Source organism: Anolis carolinensis, chromosome 1 (genome assembly GCF_035594765.1).
Source record: "Anolis carolinensis isolate JA03-04 chromosome 1, rAnoCar3.1.pri, whole genome shotgun sequence".
In the NCBI taxonomy this organism is placed as follows: Eukaryota; Metazoa; Chordata; class Lepidosauria; order Squamata; family Dactyloidae; genus Anolis; species Anolis carolinensis.
This window is the reverse complement of record NC_085841.1, coordinates 91465637-91485388: the sequence shown is the minus strand read 5'-3', so window position 1 is coordinate 91485388 and position 19752 is coordinate 91465637. Positions and strand designations below refer to the sequence as shown.

The window sequence follows — 19752 nt, the reverse complement described above, 5'->3', positions numbered from 1 at the left end:
GAACCATTAAAGGGTGAACAGGAGGAAGATACATTTGATGTCTTATTGGCCTCCTCCTGTTTTTTGAATAATATTCAATAACACAGGGGAACAGGTCTTTACCTCTCTTCTCTGTGAGATCCATTATCTCTGATTAATTTCTCATGTTTTATAGAGCCAAGCCTAAAAAAAACCCCTACCATCCCATTATGTTGTGAGCTGAATACTAATAGAGCATTATCCAAATAAAGGCTTAATGGTTTAGATGACAAGGTTAGCTAGGCCAAACCTTTTAGCATTGTGTATGGTCAATTCAAATTTATTTTTATCTAATATAATAAATGGCTCAGAAGTTTAGAAAGATTTGTGTACTATATAAAATGTAACCTCTCAAAGTTTCAAAGCTTTAGTTTAAAATCATGAAGAAGAAAACCTTGTAAAAGTAGACTGGCAATGGGATCAAAGGATGCAGGCAGGTTTAAATTCAGTAGAGGGCAGGCTGCCTAACCTGACTACCAAAAAAGGCTGCTGGTTTGTCTCCACTAATGTCAGCATTGCACATGTCAGAATTTGTGGCACACAACAATCCCCAAGGCTTTCACACTTGAATTGTTGCAGAGCAGAGAGATTTTATGATTTATTCAGTAAAGAAGAACCTCTCTGCTATGCAGATTGTGGAGAGTGGGGGAGAGGGGGGTAGGAGGACAAAGCCAATTGCACGGTCTTTCTATCAGTGCCTGAAACAATGTCATTTGTCTTAGCCAGACGCATATTAAATAACAATGCATTCCTTCAATTGCTTTTACAGAGAACCAGTTTGATGGAGTGGTTCAAGACCAGGATTCAAATCCCCACTCAGTCGTGGAAACACTCTGGATGACTCGAGCAAGTCACACTTTCATAGGCTGGATCTACACCGCCATATAATTCAGATTATCAAAGCAGGTAATCCACATTATCTGCTTTGAACTGGATTATATGAGTCTACACCACCATATAATCCAGTTCAAAGCAGATAATCTGGATTTGATGTGGCAGTGTAGATGGGACCTCAGACGCAACAACACACAACAACAAGGACTTACAATATTTCTTTTTTTCATTTTAAACCCTGTAATCCAGGTTTCCTACATAAAGACTCTCTTAGGCACCTTCTACACTGCCAAATAAAATCCATATTATCCATATTATATGATGGTGTAGACTCATATAATCCAGTTCAAAGCAGATAATGTGGATTATCTGTTTTGATAATCTGGATTATATAGCAGTGTAGAAGGAGCCTTAGGCCCCTTCTACACTGTCCTTATATCCCAAGATCTGATCCCAGGTTATCTACTTTGAATTGGATTACAACATATGAGTCTCCAGCACTGCCAGATCATCAGGGACAAGCAAATAATCTGGATTCAGATCTTGGGATATAGGGCAGTGTAGAAGGGGCCTTAAGCAAGTGTATACAGTTATAAACCCACATCAACGAAAAGCTTCAAATTAACTAATTGGCAATGCTCATACAATCTGGGAGGCTATGATTAGAAATACATTTTCCCAGCAATTACAGTGGGCAAAGATCCGACCTTTTTAGCCAATATGGGTTTGTTTGTTTTCCGTGTTAAATCACTTCACATCTCCAAACAAATTTCAGTCAAGTACATATATCTATCCAGATGAACACATTCACACATCCCCATGATTGAAGGTTGATTGCATTTGATTTCAGTTCTAAATTTGGTTGTAAAATAAATGGAAACTTGACGAGTCAGTATTTATGTAAAATTCATTTATTCAATGGTTGGGACTATGGTTTAGGCCACATACCATATTCATTCTCTCATTAGAACATGAGTTTTTGTCAGTAATTTATGCTATGGGACTCATAATTTTTCCATATTATGATACATATCTTTACTGATTTTATTGCATTGTTATTTATTGTCTTTTTGTTGTTGCTTTTATTTTATATTATAATACATTACAATGTTGTAGTGATTTTATAACATTGTTACTTACTGTCATTTTCTTTGTTGGTACTTCTGTTTTTCATTCAATTGTATATATTTTCTTCCAAAATCTAATAAAATTTCCAATAAAATAAGAGGATACATGAATAGTAAAAAGAAGGTAGTCATAAAAGACTGTTGCACATCAGGCATAAATTCATAAGATCATAGGATCATAGAATAATAGAGTTGTAAGAGACCTCATGGGCCATCCAGTCCAACCCCCTGCCAGGAAGCAGGAAATTGCATTCATAGCACCCCCGACAGATGGCCATCCAGCCTCTACTTAAAAGCCTCCAAAGAAGGAACCTCCACCACAGTCCAGGGGAGAGAGTTCCACTGCTAAACTGCTCTCACAGTCAGGAAGTTCTTCCTAATGTTCAGGTGGAATCTCCTTTCCTATAGTTTAAGGCCATTGTTCCACATCCTAGTCTCCAGGGCAGCAGAAAACAAGCTTGCTCCCTCCTTCTTATGACTTCTTCTCACATACATGGCTATCATGTCTCCTCTCAGCCTTCTCTTTTGCAGGCTAAACATGCCCAGCTCTTTCAGCCACTCCTCATAGGGCTTATTTTCCAGACCCTTGATCATTTTAGTCGCCCTCCTCTCAACACATTCCAGCTTGTCAACATCTCCCTTCAATTGCAGTGCCCAGAATTGAACACAGTGTGATTCCAGGTGTGGTCTGGCCAAGGCAGAATAGAGGGGTAGCATGACTTCCCTGGATCTAGACACTACTATTGATGCAGGCCAAAATCCCATTGGATGTCTTATTCAAGATACATGAAGAATGTAATATTATGTATATTGATGCCACACAACATTTGTTGTAGTCACTAGGTTCCAATTTACACAACCAACCAAGAAGATCCTGGCATGCAGAGAGAATAATCAATGCTTTTGGTAGTAATAAGGGAACCCATGAAGTTAAATTTCTTAAAACCATTCTAAATTTATAAAATCCCAAGCATTTTTCATGCAGCCTATATGTACCTCCTGGAAAATATTGTGCTTGTATTATTTTTGTAATGTTTAGATGATCATTTGGTGCAGTTCCATCGAAATACTGTAGGTGTAGAAACAGTATGTTAGCAATATTTTTTCTGGGTTCCTTTTACTGAATTTATGTCTTCTTTTCCTATGATTAAACATAAGTTCTACACTTCAGGGAGAAAAATAGGAAACCTGTCACACTAATTTGCTAACCCATGTTAAATGGATCCCAGAAAGAAAAGAAAAGGTGGGCAGGACCATGTGCAGTTATTGCAGAGTAAGTCCAGAATTGTAAGTAGCTTTTGAAAACGGTGTTTTTTGAAGACTTTCCCACTGTGGGAAGAACATTTCTGAAATGACTAATTAAAAAGCAACTTATACGTGAGGATTACATCACTATATCACAGACACTATTGTAGTAGAGAAAAGTAGCACAGTTTAACAATTCAAAACATATTCAAGCAAACTTTTCAGATGGGTATCACAAATGCTGCCTGTTCTGATTTGTAGAAGTCATTCTTTTCCATAGCAATACATTTCTTGCACATATGAAAAAGACAATAATGTTTGTGCCATTTCTAATAGTTAATGGTAACTGCCACCAAACACTGAATAAATATATTTGCAGTTTGGCAGGATTGTTCTGCTGTCTAGCACTTTTTACCCTTTCGAGTGTACTTAATGGTAAAGAGCAAAAAGGTTGAGTACATTTGTGCTTCCCAATTCAACTCTTATGAGTGAACCAAATGTTCCAGTTACCACCTTTTAGAGGGAGGTTAAGAATTGGTGGCTAAATAGAGTTTTCCTCTGTGCCTTTTATGGGTTTGAGTTGATTAAAAGCTGGCATGCAGATAATGAGAAGGATAATGGGAGCTCTTATGCCAAACTTGAAAAAGTTACAGTTTCTAAAATCTCTCATTTAGCATAGCACTAGCTACATGGCACTGACTATGCTGCTTGAGAGTTCTGGAATGTATTAACCAGACAGTATTTAAAAAACAAATGAACGAACTTCGCAAATTCTTTCCACAATCTTCATGGCAACTGTTGCTAGCAAGAGAACCACCAGGGCTTCTTTCCATACCACTCTCTTTGATATTTAATGGATGAGATTGAATGCAAGGTTCATTGCTCCATAATGAGGGCTACAACATTTCTCTATTCATCTTCTAGGACCATTTCCAAACAGAGCCATATTGAGAGTTAGAACAAGCCATGACTATAACATGATTTTTGAGAAATTTTGTTTCCACTGTTAAAAGGGCCACCCAAATGGACATTATTAGCTCGACACATCTCAGACTGAGGATAGTGGGGATATCCAGTTGCCTACCCTGGATGGCAAGGTGCTATGCCCGTCATTATTGGGAAAGAGTCTGGGAGTCCTTTTGGACCCTCTGCTGACGATGGAAGCCCAAGTCTCCGCCATTAGTAGAACCGCCTTCTTTCACCTGCGGCAGGCTAGACGGCTGGCCCCTATCTGTCAAGGGACGACCTAGCTACAGTGATCCAGGCCATGGTCATCTCAAGACTGGACTACTGTAATGCCCTCTACATTGGCCTTCTTTTGTCGGTGATCTGGAAGCTCAAGTTGGTACAAAATGCAGCTGTTCGACTTCTTGCGGGAGTCCCGATGAGATGTCATATAACACCAATCTTACTACAGCTGCACTGGTTGCCAATTGAGCACCGGATCACTTTCAAAGTGATGGTGCTTAGCTTTAAGGCCTTACATGGTCTAGGTCCAATGTACCTGAGGGACCGCCTCACCCCCTACCAACCCCAGAGATCCCTCCACTCTGAGGACCAAGATCTATTGGAAGTTCCCAGTTTTAAGACCTTGTGTCTAACAGCAATTAGACGTAGAGCTTTTACAGCAGTGGCACCATCACTCTGGAACACTCTGCCGCCTGAAGTTCGTGCCTTATCAGTCTTCCGCAGGGCATGTAAGACACACCTGTTTCGGAAGGCTTTTGATCTCCGTTATTGCTGTTTTTAAATTGCTTAGATTTTAGCTTGTTTTTGTAAGCCACTCTGAGCCCTGGGGGAGTGTTTTTAAGATGTTTTTTTAAAAGATATTTTAAGGATGTTTTTAAATTGTTAGATTTTAGCCTTTCTTGTAAGCCATCCCAAGCCCTAGGGGAGTGGCGGCATATAAGTTTAAATAATAAAAAAATAAATAAATTTACAAGTGGTCTTTTAGCTCATGTTTCTCATTCATGATAACCAACAGAGAACTGTGGAAAGGAATTAAGAAGCATTGGTTGAGACTCTATCAGATATTCATTGAAAAACTATAGCAAGATGTGCTGCAGGATGTCCAACAAAAACAAGTTTTTTGCAGTTTAATAAACTTTTTCCATGTTTTTATAATATGACAAATTAGGAGATGACATTTATTACCCAAGGACAAAAATGTGTTACTAATATTACCTGTTGGTTACTCTGTAGCTGATGACTCAATGGCAGAAGAATATGGAAAGTCAACCCACCAAAAAGAACTGATCTTGAGATGAAATAGTAATAACAAACACTGGCTGAAGATCAGAGAAATGGGCACTACAATTCAAGAAGGATATTAACAAGCTAGAACGTGTACAGAGAAGGGTGATCAAAATTATCAAACATTATGAGAAGCAGCTTAGGGAGCTGCATATGTTTAGCTTGAAGAAAAGAAGGCTGCAAGGGGACATGATAGCTATTGAAAGAATGTCACAGTGAGGAAGGGGCAAGCTTGTTTTCTCCTACCATGGAGACCAGGACACTGAACAATAGATTCAAATTTCAAGAAAAAAGATTCCACTGGAACATAAGGAAGAACTTCCTGATGGCAAAAATTGGTCTGCAGTGAAATACGCTGCCTTGAGGGCGGAGGTTTTCAAGCAGAGGCTTGGTGCCCATCTGTTGGGGGTGGTTTAATTGTGTGTTCCTGTATGGCGAGGGGTTGGGCTGGATGGTACTTATGGTTTCTTTCAACTTCATGATTCTATGAATATATGTGATAAATATATGTATGTAAAACGTAGAAATTTGTCAAATACTTACATAGTTCAACATGAGTACATATAAAAAAAACTCTGAATGACCAACAGCTTGTCATCTTAATTAATGATACATACATATTTTGTTAATCTCAGAATGCTTTCTATCAGCTCCCAATATGATCAGGAATTTTTATACTAGCTCTACAGGCTGAATGGTTTAATTCAGTAGAAAATTCAAAAGAACGAGAACAAATTATGGAATCTTTTGATGAGTCTGGATGTACCCCGAAGTAGCTATCCTAGATTGTTCAGGCACATTCTTGACCTGATTCAACAAAGTTTCTTATTGTTTTTGCTCACGTAAGACAGATTAGTTATGACTTAATTGTTAACAGATTCTAATCAAATACTCTTACACAGTGTGGCAGTAGTAGTAGTGAAGGAGAAGTAGGAGGACTGTCCTGTTTTGGTCAATTTTTTAATTGAATATTATTTTATCTTTTGTTATGAATGTACTTTAAATTTGCAAAGCAAAATTTAAAACATATTTTTGTGTTGCAATGATTCCTGGGAAAATATATTAAAATATATAAAAGGTTGAATATATTGTAAATTACTGACACCTCTACCAACATCTTTGCACCCTACCCTTCCATAAATGTAAAGATCCTCTGCCCTTTCTCTTCAATTATTTCTCTGCTAAAGTGAATGGCACCAACTATGTGCACATAAGAATTGGGAGTCAGTTATACAGAAATCAATATATGCCCTACAGTAGTAATTGTATTTATGATTCTCTGGATGTTTAGGATTATATTTTCCCCCATTTGTCTAAATGAAAATACACAGCATCTAGAACTATGTTTGAAAATGTGACACATTTGAATGTGTGCTTTTTAAAAATTTAATGGCACATTTAAATTTTAAATCATTATAATCTTTATCTTATCCTTGAATTTATTACATACAGTGGAAGTTCATTTGTCTCTTAAATGGCCATAAATATTTACAAGGCTTTTTTCTCATTCTTTAGCAGCACAGAAGATTATGACATGTTTACAAGGGGAGTTGGTGCTGCATTTAAGCTCTTTATTTCCCACAGTAATTTCAATATTTCTTCAGTCTGGGCAGGGGTAAGAAGATAGGAAATATTGGCCCCAGTTTTTTAAAATTAATTTTTGTTTATCATGAATAAATAATAGATAGAAAGAAAATGTTAGGTTTTAAACACAGGTGCACATGAAGAAACACACATTCATCAGGTATAATGCTTTGAGAAATATGTACAGTGTAAAGCTGCTACAGACATACACTAAACTCCAAACAGTAGTAGTTACATCTGCTAAGCCTACCTCCATCATCTCTAGAGAGACATTGTCTTTCTGGCTCATTGTCTTTCTGGTTGCTCAGTTCCTCAGATATCTCCGTACAAAAGAGCCAAAGCTGGGTCTCTCTCGGAGCAAAAATGAGCAAGATGGGTTTTTTTCTTGAAAGAAGAAAAACATTTCTGGTACTTCTGAGGGCTTTTCTTGGAGAAAATGGGTTGGGAGAAGCCTAGGCAGGGAGACTGACACCAAAGGAGTAGTCAAAATACAAATGTCACCTACCACTGCCTTAAGACTCCATATACCACTGTATCATAGATTGAGGTGGAAGTGGCAATGTGACACTCCTGCTCACTTTAGGCAGAGCTCAGGAGACTGAACATAAAAGCTTTACTTTTTGCAAGCATCAGTCCCCTAACAGGGAAGAAGAAGGAAGATGACCCATCGTTGCCTTTGTAATTCTGAAGTTTTCTCATTAGACTGAGGATAGACTTCCATACAGTCAAAGGTTTCTGGTTTTCTCATCCGCTTCATTCAAGAGAAAACTCTGGTGACTGAAGAAGAAGGCCAAGGTTATGTCAACTGTGGTGTGCAAAGCCAATAGTTGTGTTCAAACTCCAGTGAAAGCAGAAACCACCTACCAAGTACTGTCAGGTCCTGTGGAGTGACTCATAGCTGACCTGCAACAGCTTGGTATGACAAGGCAGATGAGTTGTAACAGTTAACAGTGGTTCTCTACCTGTGGGTCCCCAGATGTTTTAGCCTTCAACTCCCAGAAATCCTAACAGTTGGTAAACTGGCTGGGATTTCTGGGAATTGTAGGCCAAAACATCTGGGGACCCACAGTTTGAGAACCACTGAGTTAAGAGGTCAAGACTGGAGCTAAAACTCCATAGGGCAGTCTCTGAATGCTGCCATCCCACGTCAGCCTTCCCAAATCTCCATTACATCATTGCAGCTCCTCATTTAAACAGGTCATAGCATCATCCCTTACTGTTTAACATCAGAAAAAACAGTTTTATCAAAACCAAAAAGAAGACTTCAATGTTTTATTGGTTTATTTCATTGTATCCTTCTTGGAAGACTGTGCAGCTTCTGGTGAGTAACAGGGGCTGAAGATTTGCCATAGTTCCTGATCATCTGAAGTTGTCCTGTCCTGCAGCAATCTAGTCTACTTACAAATAATCACCAGACTCTTATTTCAGAGCCAAAGATACAAAGTGAGATCCAGGAAAATAAGTGGTTGCTTTTTGGGTGAGAGATATTCCAGAATACGTTTGCACTAAATTGAGTCTATTGACTTGACCCTGAAGAAGAAGAAGAAGAAGAAGAAGAAGAAGAAGAGGAGGAGGAGGAGGAGGAGGAGGAGGAGGAGGAGGAGGAGGGGGGAGGGGGAGGGGGAGGAGGAGGAGGAGGAAGAGGAAGAGGAAGAGGAAGAGGAAGAGGAAGAAGATGATGCATTGATTTGGGTAGGCAAGTCAACACAGTGAAGGCAGCCAGCCAGGTGGCATCAAAATTGGGCTTTCTCTGCACTCCCTCCCCATCACAGCCAGACAGTGGCTGTTGGGATAGGTTCTGCACGGCTGTGGTACTGTCATCTGTCATTGGGCAGCCTGGAGATTACTGCACAAGAAATTATTGGATACCTATCTGTGTAATATCAGAACAATTTTCATATTACATGTTGAGAATGCCTTATATGGAAATCCAAAAGCCAGAATATTCCAAAATCCGAAATTGTCCATGTAGATGGCTGAGGTAGTGATACCTTTGCTTTTGGATGGTTCAGTGTACATTGTTAACATATTGTTCATAAAATTACCTTCTGGCTACATGTATAAGATATCTATGAAACAAACATTAATTTAATGTTTAATATGGGTTCCATCGCGAAGATATGATACAATGTAAGTGTATGCAAATACAGGTATTCTGAAATCGAAAACTTTTCTGTACTCAAGCATTTTGGCTACTGGATATTCAATCCATATTGTAAGTCATTAAGAAAATCTCAGCAAATGTGTGTTCATAACTTGAAGCAAATGCCTAGAGTGAGCAGCTCAAGATCATCTTTAGATCATGGCTAAAAAGAAGGTCCTTATTCTGGGCAGACTGAAAATGTAGAATCTTTCAGTTTAAATACTAATAAACGCAACACTCATTGAATACTACATTTAAGACATTAAATGTGCCATCTCCTTACACATTAATCATGAGCAGCACATACAGGTTGAGAATCCCTTATTTAGAATTCTGAAATCTGAAATACCCCGAAAAATGTCCAAATGGGTGACTGAGATAGTGATAATTTTGCTTTCTTGCAGTTCAGTGCATGCTGACTTTGTTTCATGGACATTATTTAAAATATTGTCTATAAAATTATCTTCAGACTATAAAATGTATTTGAAATGTAAATGAATTTATTTTTAAGATGATGTGCTAAATTCCTGCTGTCAAAAGTCATCAGCTTCTATGGTGACTTTTCCTTTAACCTCTTGCCATAGTTAAGCTTCTAGCAACTAGTAAAACTGCCTCTTATTTTGATAAAGATCAGAATTTGAGGTCCCATGTGCTTCAACATTCTATAGCACACATTTATATATTTAATACACTTGTAACTTGAATTAATTATTTATTAATGCTATATAAAATATTTATAAAATGGAACCTTGCCACAAAGCAATTTTGTGTCTTGGCTTTTGTGAAGATATTTCCCATGTTAACTGAAGCAGATTCCAAATTCAAGGAGCTGAACAACCAATGTACACAGTTTTTAAATTTTATTTTATGTTCTTTAAATCTTATTTTTTTTCTTTTCTTTTTTTGCGTAATTATTGGCTAACCACACGATTTATAAGAAAACACATCGTGCAGTTTCCTTACCTACAAGTAATCCCTATTCAGTTTGATGGAGCATACTTTTAAGTAGAAAGATATAGGATTGTGTTCAAATACCAATTCATTATAAAACTATTAAAAAGGCACTCTATGATCTATATATATATATAAAAGAGTGATGGAATCAGGGCACCGGACAAAACAACAAAACTACAGGCCCCCCAACCTCGAAATTTGACAACACAACCCATCATCCATGGCTCTAGGTTGATACAACAAAAACAAAAGAAAAATAAAGTCCTAATTAGAGGGACAGGAATAGTTGTTTTTATCCAATTGCTGCCAGTTAGAGGGCTAAGCTCTGCCCACCTGGTCTCTTAGCAACCTACTCAGCCCAGGGGACAGGCACAGTTAGGCCTCACTTAGGCCTTTTCCACAGATTATCTGATTTTAACTGGATTATATGGCAATCTAGACTCAAGGCCCTTCCACACAGCTATATTACCCATTTATAATCTTATATTATCTGCTTTGAACTGAATTATCTTGAGTCCACACTGCCAGATAATTCACTTCACTGTGCATTTTATACAGCTGTGTAGAAGGGGCCTCATATAATCCAGTTCTAAACAGATAATATAAGATTATAAATATACAGTAGAGTCTTACTTATCCAACATAAACAGGCCGGCAGAACGTTGGATAAGGGAATATGTTGGATAATAAGAAGGGATTCAGAAAAAGCCTATTAAACATCAAATTACGTAATGATTATACAAATTAAGCACCAAACATCACAATCCAAGCATTCACAACACATGGACAACATATAAATACTATACAATACTACACAGGCACATAGACCTCCTCTATCCTCACCACTTTCACAGTACACAAACAACCAAATGCATACTAAACATAAAGACAACCATACAACAGACATTCAATACCACCACTATCTCAACAATTTCTCACCAACACCACCAGACAACGCCACAGCAATGCGTGGCCGGGTGCAGCTAGTAGATTGATACATGGATTAAAATAAAATGCAGGTGGCTCTTTTGCTAATATCTGGTGGAACTCCATTCTTCGATACTCATGTATCAATTTCTTTTTCTTTTTCTTTTAATGAGCAAGGGAATCTATTCTACTAATCGTCTGGTACAGAGATGGGAATCATGCCTTCTTTTAGATGTTGTTGAACTGAAATTCCCATCATTCAGCACTATTGGCTATCTTGTCTAGGCCTGATGAGAGTGTAGCAACAATAGGAGGTCTACCCCAACTCTAGCAGGCATCATTGTAATAAGCATTATACAGTAGAGTCTCACTTATCCAAGCTAAATGGGCCAGCAGAAGCTTGGATAAGCGAATATCTTGGATAATAAGGAGGGATTAAGGAAAAGCCTATTAAACATCAAATTAGGCTATGATTTTACAAATTAAGTATCAAAACATCATGTTTTACAACAAATTTGACAGAAAAAGCAGTTCAATACACAGTAATGTTATGTTGTAATTACTGTATTAACGAATTTAGCACCAAAATATCACGATATATTGAAAACATTGACTACAAAAATGGCTTGGACAATCCAGAAACTTGGATAAGCGAGCCTTGGATAAGTGAGACTCTACTGTACTTCAGTTTCTTCTTCAGGTCAGTCAGTCAATATTTTATAGTTTTCAACCTAAGATCTGTGAAGCACCTGTAAGAGTAATTTAAGCAACCTGTTGGGGCCTACATTGATTGACCTTAATATAAATGATGAAGTATATGCCCTTTTTTTTTTACCTTCCACACATGCATTATAACCCAGGTTAAACCAGGTAAAAGGGGGCTGGCTAAACAACGTGCAGGAGGAATGATTAAATGCTAGAAAACACATGTTTAAAATTGTCCTTTAAACCTGGTTCTTCCTGAGAAACACACATTTTTCCATGCTTGTGTATCTCTACAGGCATGGAAAACATGTGTTTTCCTTCCCTCCCCCCTGACTAGACTCCCTCCAAGGCTGTCAATTACTGACAGAGGAAAAGGTCCATGTTGATTACAATGACTGCTGCCTGCTAAGTGAGGTTTCGGGGACTTTCATATTTTCTATGTATCTCTTAAACAAGGACCTACATAGGGATTGTGAATATGAAACAGTTATGAGTGCATCACTCTATAGACTAGACTTGTGTAACTGCGTAATATTATTCTGGTCAATACCCTGCCCCCATCACATTGTGTGAGCTAACAATGCTTCTGATAAGCTCAATCAAGCATTTCTTCTGGATTATACCTATCTCAAAACTATCTTTTGTCATAATAAAAATGTCAAACAATACTCATTTTCAATATAGTCTATTCTCTCTCCTCCACTATTCCCTCTTGAGCCATTGGTTAAATCTGTTTCAGCTCACTAAGATTCATTAAGAGGGATTTCAAATATCACCAAGAATTACAGAAGATTCACTGTTTGTTCCTAGGCAATAAACAAAACTTGCACAGATGTAGCTCTGTGTCCCGAAGAGAAAGCAACTGTTTGTTGAACTGGGATTGTAAATTCATCCTCAACATGGATACTAGGAAGACTACAATATTGACATGCCCAACATGTATCAACACTTTCTATTACATTTTACATCTTCAAGGCAGCTGTTTCTCTCAGCAGTGTCTGAAACACAGATGTTCACTAGAAAACATACGGCAGCTACTCCAAGAAAAAGGGGAGAGGTCCCTTGTTGTTACTGTAGACATTTTTAAGAGTCCATTGAAAATGCATTCAGACAGTGGCATGCCCAGTGCTGTGTAAGTAATGTAGCTGCTCTTTTTTGAAAAATTATCAAACGTCACAGATGTGAACAATGATGAATTAGTCACCTCCTTTTGATCCTTTCGTGCTGCCATTTTTATCACTAATAAGCAGAGCATAAGCTGTGCTTTCTGCCTTATGAATACTTCCTAGATTTTTGTCTGTGTGGAAATGACAGCAGCAATTGCTTGTTAGATTTTGCAGGAAGGCAAACATGGATTCAGTTAATTCTCTTGCTTTCTACCTGCACATAACCAGTCGATCAGTGGAATTAGGTAATAGAGAGTGTCATGAGGACAAAAGCAGGGTGCTGGCTCCATTACTTTTCAGTAGATGTAACAAACCTTACTGCGTTTTGTGAAATGTAACTCTTGTTCACCAACATAAGTGGTATGTCACCACCAGAATGAAGAATATATGTGCTAGGTAGCCCTTGTTAGCCACTGAGGTTTGGTTCTAATCCCCCATAGATACCAGAATCCATGGGTACTCTATTATCATTATAGACAGTGTCATAGTAAAATGATGTTCCTTATATACAATGGCAAAAACAACATTTGCTTTTTGGATTTTTCTTCGTGGGGGGAATATTTTAAAACCATTGATGGCTGAATCTCTGATTACAGAATCTGTGGAGATATTCATATTCATATATATATGAATATGTGAATATATATGTATGAATAGTGCCCCCAGTGGTGCAGCAGGTTAACCTGCTGATCTGCTGAACTGGCAGACTCCATGCAGTCATGATTTTGGAGACGTCTACAGACAACACCAGCTCTTGGGCTTAGAAAAGGAGATGAGCACCAACTCCCAGAGTCGGACACAACTAGACTTGATGTCAGGGAAAAACTTTTACTATATGCATGAATGATAGCGATAATGATGGTGGTGATGGTGATAGTAGTAGTAATAGTAGTAGTGGTAAGGTAGTCTGGATGATATGTGAGAATGATTATTATGTTCAGAAATGACATTTCTGACAAGTCTTTTGTTTTCCTTTTTCTTTGCATGACTGAACGCATGTGCTGATTCTCTTTTTCTAGATATTTTTTTCTAGTGAATGTACCTGCTGCTGTCAGACTTTGTTGTCAGTGAAAATGCAGGAGACAGCTACAGTATCTTGGGAAATGGCTTTCAGCAATAAGTGCTGCCCTGTGAAGAGTTAGGGAAATCATAGAGCAGGGCTGCATATAAACATTTGGGGGAAGTCAAAAGGGAAATGTCAAGACTTGGAAGTGATTATGATATCATACATATTATATGTATGCAAATGTGTCATTCCACTTTCAAACTAAATGAGATGATGAAAACTGAAATGCTCATTGCTAGATTCCAAATTTCAGATTCTGAATTCACTTTTAGAAGTGAATGTAAGATGTTACGTTCATCCTACTTCCAGCTTCATGCACAAGTGTGTGTGTGTGTAGGTAGGTAGGTAGGAAGGAAGGAAGGAAGGAAGGAAGGAAGGAAGGAAGGAAGGAAGGAAGGAAGGAAGGAAAGGAAGAGAACGTGTGTGCATGAATCCCTGCTCAACCATGGAAACCCCCTGGGCAAACAGCGCTTTCTCAGCCTCAGAGGAGGGCAAAGGCAAACCTACTCTGAATAAACTCTACTAAGAAAACACTGTAATAGGTTTGCCTTAGAGTTACCGTGCATAAGAAATGAATTGAAGGCACTCAACAACAACAATATGCAGGGTGCCCCTCCAAAATATATACACACTTGAACATGATTAAGTATTCCAATAGCCGAGTAAGTCCCAAATTACAAGAGAAACTTTAAATAAAGTTTGCAACTCTGTACTTTGGCAATGTGAGTAGTACATTGCTACACAGAGGAAGACCTTACATAATATTGTAATTTAAAATGGTATCTGTAACTCTGATTAAATTATTTTTACAACATTTATTTGTCATTATAAATGTATCTCCTTAGCCTTCAAATAATCACCAGAGCTGTTAAAGAATATGTACATTTTTGGGGACACCCTGTATACGTATCTGTGTGTATAATACAGATCAAGAGACTTATGTTATCTAATTATAAGAGATTTTACATGATTCATTTTCCTATTTTTTGATAGGAAACAGATCTTATTCTGACTTTCAACATCTCAATGCACCGATCTTGGTGGATGGAGAATGGGCCGGGCTGCACCGTGACATCGGTGACGCCAGCCCCAGACTGGGCACCAGAAGATCATCGCTACATCACTGTCTCAGGGTGTGTTCTTGAATACCAGTATATAGAAGTGGCTCATAGTTCTCTACAAATCTTTCTTGCAGTAAGTATTCTATTGTCCCCTCTTTCTCTCCCTCTCCCTAAAATAAATATGGAATAGAAGTAATTTGGAAATAATAGATTTTAAACATCGGCTTGTATTGTGAAATTGTAAGATTTTTGTAGAGGATACAAATGGGAACAGAGTACTACATAATAACAGTCAGAGGTAAGGAAGACAAATATGAAGATGCTGGGTGCTCATTTTATGCAATATTCATATCTAATCACAGATTTGGAAGCGAGCAAGGTGAATGTAGCCTACAAACGATTTATGGAGCCCTGCCAAGTATGTGGCAGGCCCCCAATTTTTCATTAAATGAGTCTACATGTTTTTTTAGAGATTCTTTACAGTTCAAGAAGACTTACTCCCTAGGTGGGTACAGCATTGAAACCTAAGAATTGAACTACAGTGTTCATTTGTATATTTTCTCCTATGCGTTATTTTTTATGCCAAGCTTTCCTGTACCAAACTCTTCTGCAGCACTGGATAAGCTCAACAGAAAAGCATTAGTACCGCATATGAATGCAGAATACATATGCAAATCAATGTAGTACTGTCTAGAAAAGAATGAGTATGATATCTCATCATGAAATGAAGATTGGCTGGAATTGGGGAGGCAGAAATAATTGTGTAAATGTTTTCTAAGAAACTAATAAATAATAAATAGTGGTTGATACTGCATGCATACTGTGTATCTTATAGGAATCACAGGAAACACCAAGTACATATAATGATTACTCCTAAGGTAATTCTATCGTGATATGAGTGAATTTGTTTTCTTGTAATGAGGATTAGAATTGTTTTGAGGTTTGCATGCAAACACATGAACAGGTCATCTCTGCAACAAAGGTTCAGAACATTCTAGAAACAGTAATAATTTTGTTGGCTGTCTATATGTTATGGAGTTCTCCTTGAAGTTCAGCCAGCACTTGAAAGGCTGGCTGAGACATTTTCCAGGGGTTTGGCCATGGACTCTATCAAAAGATCTGACCCACTCCTTTATATCATTCAGCCCTTTTCCCAACCATTCTTGGTGGGCTGAGATAACGCAGCAGCCTCCTGTGGCTTCATCTCCAGGCCCCTGACACAGCACCAACCCTGATCGAGATAACCTAGGCCTGGGGTTATGGATGCCCCTGATGCTTTCAGGTGAAGTGCAAACAACCCTTCATTGTTTTTTCAAATTACCCGGCACATTGCAGCCTTAATGACACAGCAGCAGAATGCCTAACGGTGATGGCAGTAGCACAGCAATGGGGTGGAGGAGGAGTAATGCTGTGGTGAAATCCAGTGATGATCTTATATGCATGCAGCTGACCATAATAGAAGGGAAAGGATCAAGGTTTGCCCTACTTTCTGTTTCTTTCATTTGTATCTATTATTTGCATTAGCTCTGCTTCTGTAAGCAGGAGGTAAGTAAATTGGTGTGTGTGTGTGTGTGTGTGTGTGTGTGTGTGTGTGTGCATTCAAATTTTAATGCACCAAATTGTCCCTAGTTACTTTATTTAGTTTAGCTTCTTTGGCTGTGAATTTTTCTTGGTTTTGCATTAATTTAGGACAGTACAAAATGATTGATACTTCTGTCTTTCTTTGGCTCCTCTGTTTGACCAAAAGCAAATATCTGAGGTATGAGTTGGTTTGGTGATAAAAGTATTTTAACTCATGTTGCTCCATACATTAAAATGTTCTCATTCACTTAATGGCTATTGATTTTGCCTCTTTCTTTCAAAGTCACCATTTCATTTTCAAATCCCTCAGAGTTAACAGCCATAAATCAAATTCCATCAAAATAAAATTTCAGTTGAAGAACACTTGAAGTCTGCAACAGTAGCCTTGTACACGCAGGTGGCAATTACACAAGTAATTTTTAAATCACTGCACAGTGTATAATCCAGCAAATAGTAGCCACTGAATTACTGTACGAACACATAGAATTAAATATGTATAGTCCATAAATGTTAAAGGATTTGCTCCATGATCCTAGGTATGCTTATTCAAATAGGGAGACCTACTTCCATCTCAAAGCATACTTTCAGAGTTTTTATGATTGCAGCCTGCCTCTCTCATGCAACCTAAACAGCCCTACTCTTCTGTTTTAATTGATATGTTGTGCATCTATTTTAGAGGTTCAAATAATTGTTTTGTTATGTATTTTAATCTTGTAATTTGTATTGTGTTTTCATGTGTATATCAACTGTTGTTTTTAGGGCTTTTTCCCCATGTAAGCCACCCCGAGTGCCCTCGGGGAGATGGAGGCACGTTATAAGCAATAATAATAGTAATAATAATAAGAATTATTATTATTATTATTATTATTATTATTATTATTATTATTATTAGTCAGAACTTTTACTAGATTAGGCCTGCTATGCTGACCAATAAAGATAAAAACAAAATTTCAATTTAACTAATCTTTTAACTAATATTCTCCCAACCTGGGACCCAATACAGCTTCCAACCAGGGTAAAACAAAATAAAATCAGAAATTTGAAGATAAAAAATGAAAATGAAATTAGCCAGCAACCTATAATTTAAATGACTACACTAAGTTTGCATTCTCAGGAAGGGAGCAGAGATGTAGCTATGCTACCAGGACATTGTACAGAGCCAAGGAGTGTGGCAATTTCATAATGGTGCCAAATGCACAATATCCCCTATATGCAACACGTCCCAGTGCACAAAATACCTTAATGTACAACATGCTTCAGCACACAAAGGGAGCCCCCATTGCACAACAGGACATCTTTCACAATACTTTGTTGTGTATTGTTATAATCCACTAGCATGAAAATTTATCATTTTATTGACACACTTCCATTACTGTAAAGTTGGCCTCTGATGCCGGATGTGGGTCTTTACCTGCTGGTGAAAAAAGAGCCTAGTCGGTACCATCAGCAAAAGATATCTTTGATCTGATGGCAATCACAAATTTTGTTCGTTGCCATTGTTAGATATTCACGAAAAGGTTTTCACTATCCATTAATGAGAATCATACTTAAATGGTTGGCCCATTTTCCCAGCTATTGGAATAGATATGCAATACATTTTGTGCAGCAGCTTTACTCCAGTGGCTTTGCTAAATCAATTGTTAGACTCCTACCATCTATTTCTATGATTCTAGTACAATATGGAGGCATGAGAGAGAACAAGAAGAAAAGGCTTATAGAAACCCCCCAAAAAACCTCCCACCTTTGCATAGGTCCACTAGGATGCTAGACTGAATTTTCTTCTTTTTCCGGTAAATGTTCCTTTGAATATCTACTTGTTTTGAGAAGTAGACAACTGAGGCACACCAAGGGAAAACTAACTGAACAAAATTTTCCAATGAATCATTGTAAACCCACGACTGTGGGTATATCTAAGCCTTCCCTTTATTTCAAAGAGGCGAGGAAGAATAATCTCTCGGTTGACTGTATGATGCATGGATATGATTCAGGTTAATACAGCTTTGAACCACATTTTTTTTAAAAAAAGTTGTGAGTTGCTCCAAATTTTTCCTGAGAATCTGGAGCAAACTGCGATATAGAGTCCATGTAAGCAGTTGGGCCAAATCCAAGAAGGAACTGGCTGCAACTGTTTACATTGCCACACCTTATTGCTTGAGCAGCTCAGGGACATGGAATGACACTCATTATCCCTCCTGTTCTTGTCATAGCAGCAGCCACCAGGCGCAACATGACTAGAGTCTGTCACTCGTTGCCTGCAGTGATGTTGGCTGAGGCTCAGGGGAGATTGAAAAAGGAGGGGGCAATTCTACCTCTCCCTCCTCCCTCATCACTGGAACCTCAGACAATGTCAATCCAAGAAACAAGCAATGGATCCTAGCTGTGTTGTGCCTGGTGGCCTGGCCACCACTATAACAAGAATGGGAGTGGGATGGGTGGCCGTCCAGAAGCAACAAACCAGATTTGCCACTGCTGGACAGTCAGGTCTTGTTGCCACTTCTACAGCAGCCAGGATGCTAGCATTCAAACCTATTCTGGGAATGATCTGGAATTCAACACTGTCGCGGGAATGGCCCTGTGCCTAAAATAAGGAGCACCTATTTAGTACAAGTGGGAGGGAGTCTGAGATTTTAATGGTAATGATTTATTATGCTGTATATATTTTGCAGATTCAAGCATTTCAGATTTAGTAGGTACAATTCAAATTAAAAATCAGAATCCATTGCAATAAAATCTGTTAAATTTTTTACTTCAAAATGAATGTTTTCTTACTCCCTTTAAGTTTCTCAAGGCACTTTACAAGTGCACCCGATGTTTGTTAAAACTAGAAAATCTAAAAAAAAAACCCACAACTTAAGAGACCCAGTACATAAAATTTACTAAGAGCCCTTTATTCATTTCAGACTTTTTAATCTCCCTTATAATGGAAAGTTGATGCCATTAATCCTTTTCTTGTTTTGTTGTCTTTGACAACGACATAACAAAATTAATATGTCTGAAAAGGGATGATTGCTATTATTATTGTTATTATTGGTGCCCTTAAATAATGATAAGGGGAAACATTTTTAAAATAATAAGACAATATCATTTT

General features: G+C 38.0%; 1 protein-coding gene across 7 annotated transcripts in view; it reads left to right on the top strand.

The window, feature by feature from the left end:
- The window catches only part of nkain2 (sodium/potassium transporting ATPase interacting 2), a 710044-nt gene that overhangs the window by 547872 nt on the left and 142420 nt on the right, over positions 1-19752 (top strand). For 6 of the 7 annotated variants that reach the window (XR_010005670.1, XM_062979126.1, XM_062979138.1 and 3 more), the window contains one exon: positions 15016-15216. The exons of the other annotated variant lie outside the window; for it this stretch is intronic. Coding sequence is in view for 5 of the 6 variants with exons in the window: in XM_062979126.1 (XP_062835196.1) it covers positions 15016-15216 (201 nt within the window). In the remaining variant the exon portion in view is untranslated. The remainder of the gene's footprint in view (positions 1-15015; positions 15217-19752) is intronic. 7 annotated transcript variants of the gene reach the window in all.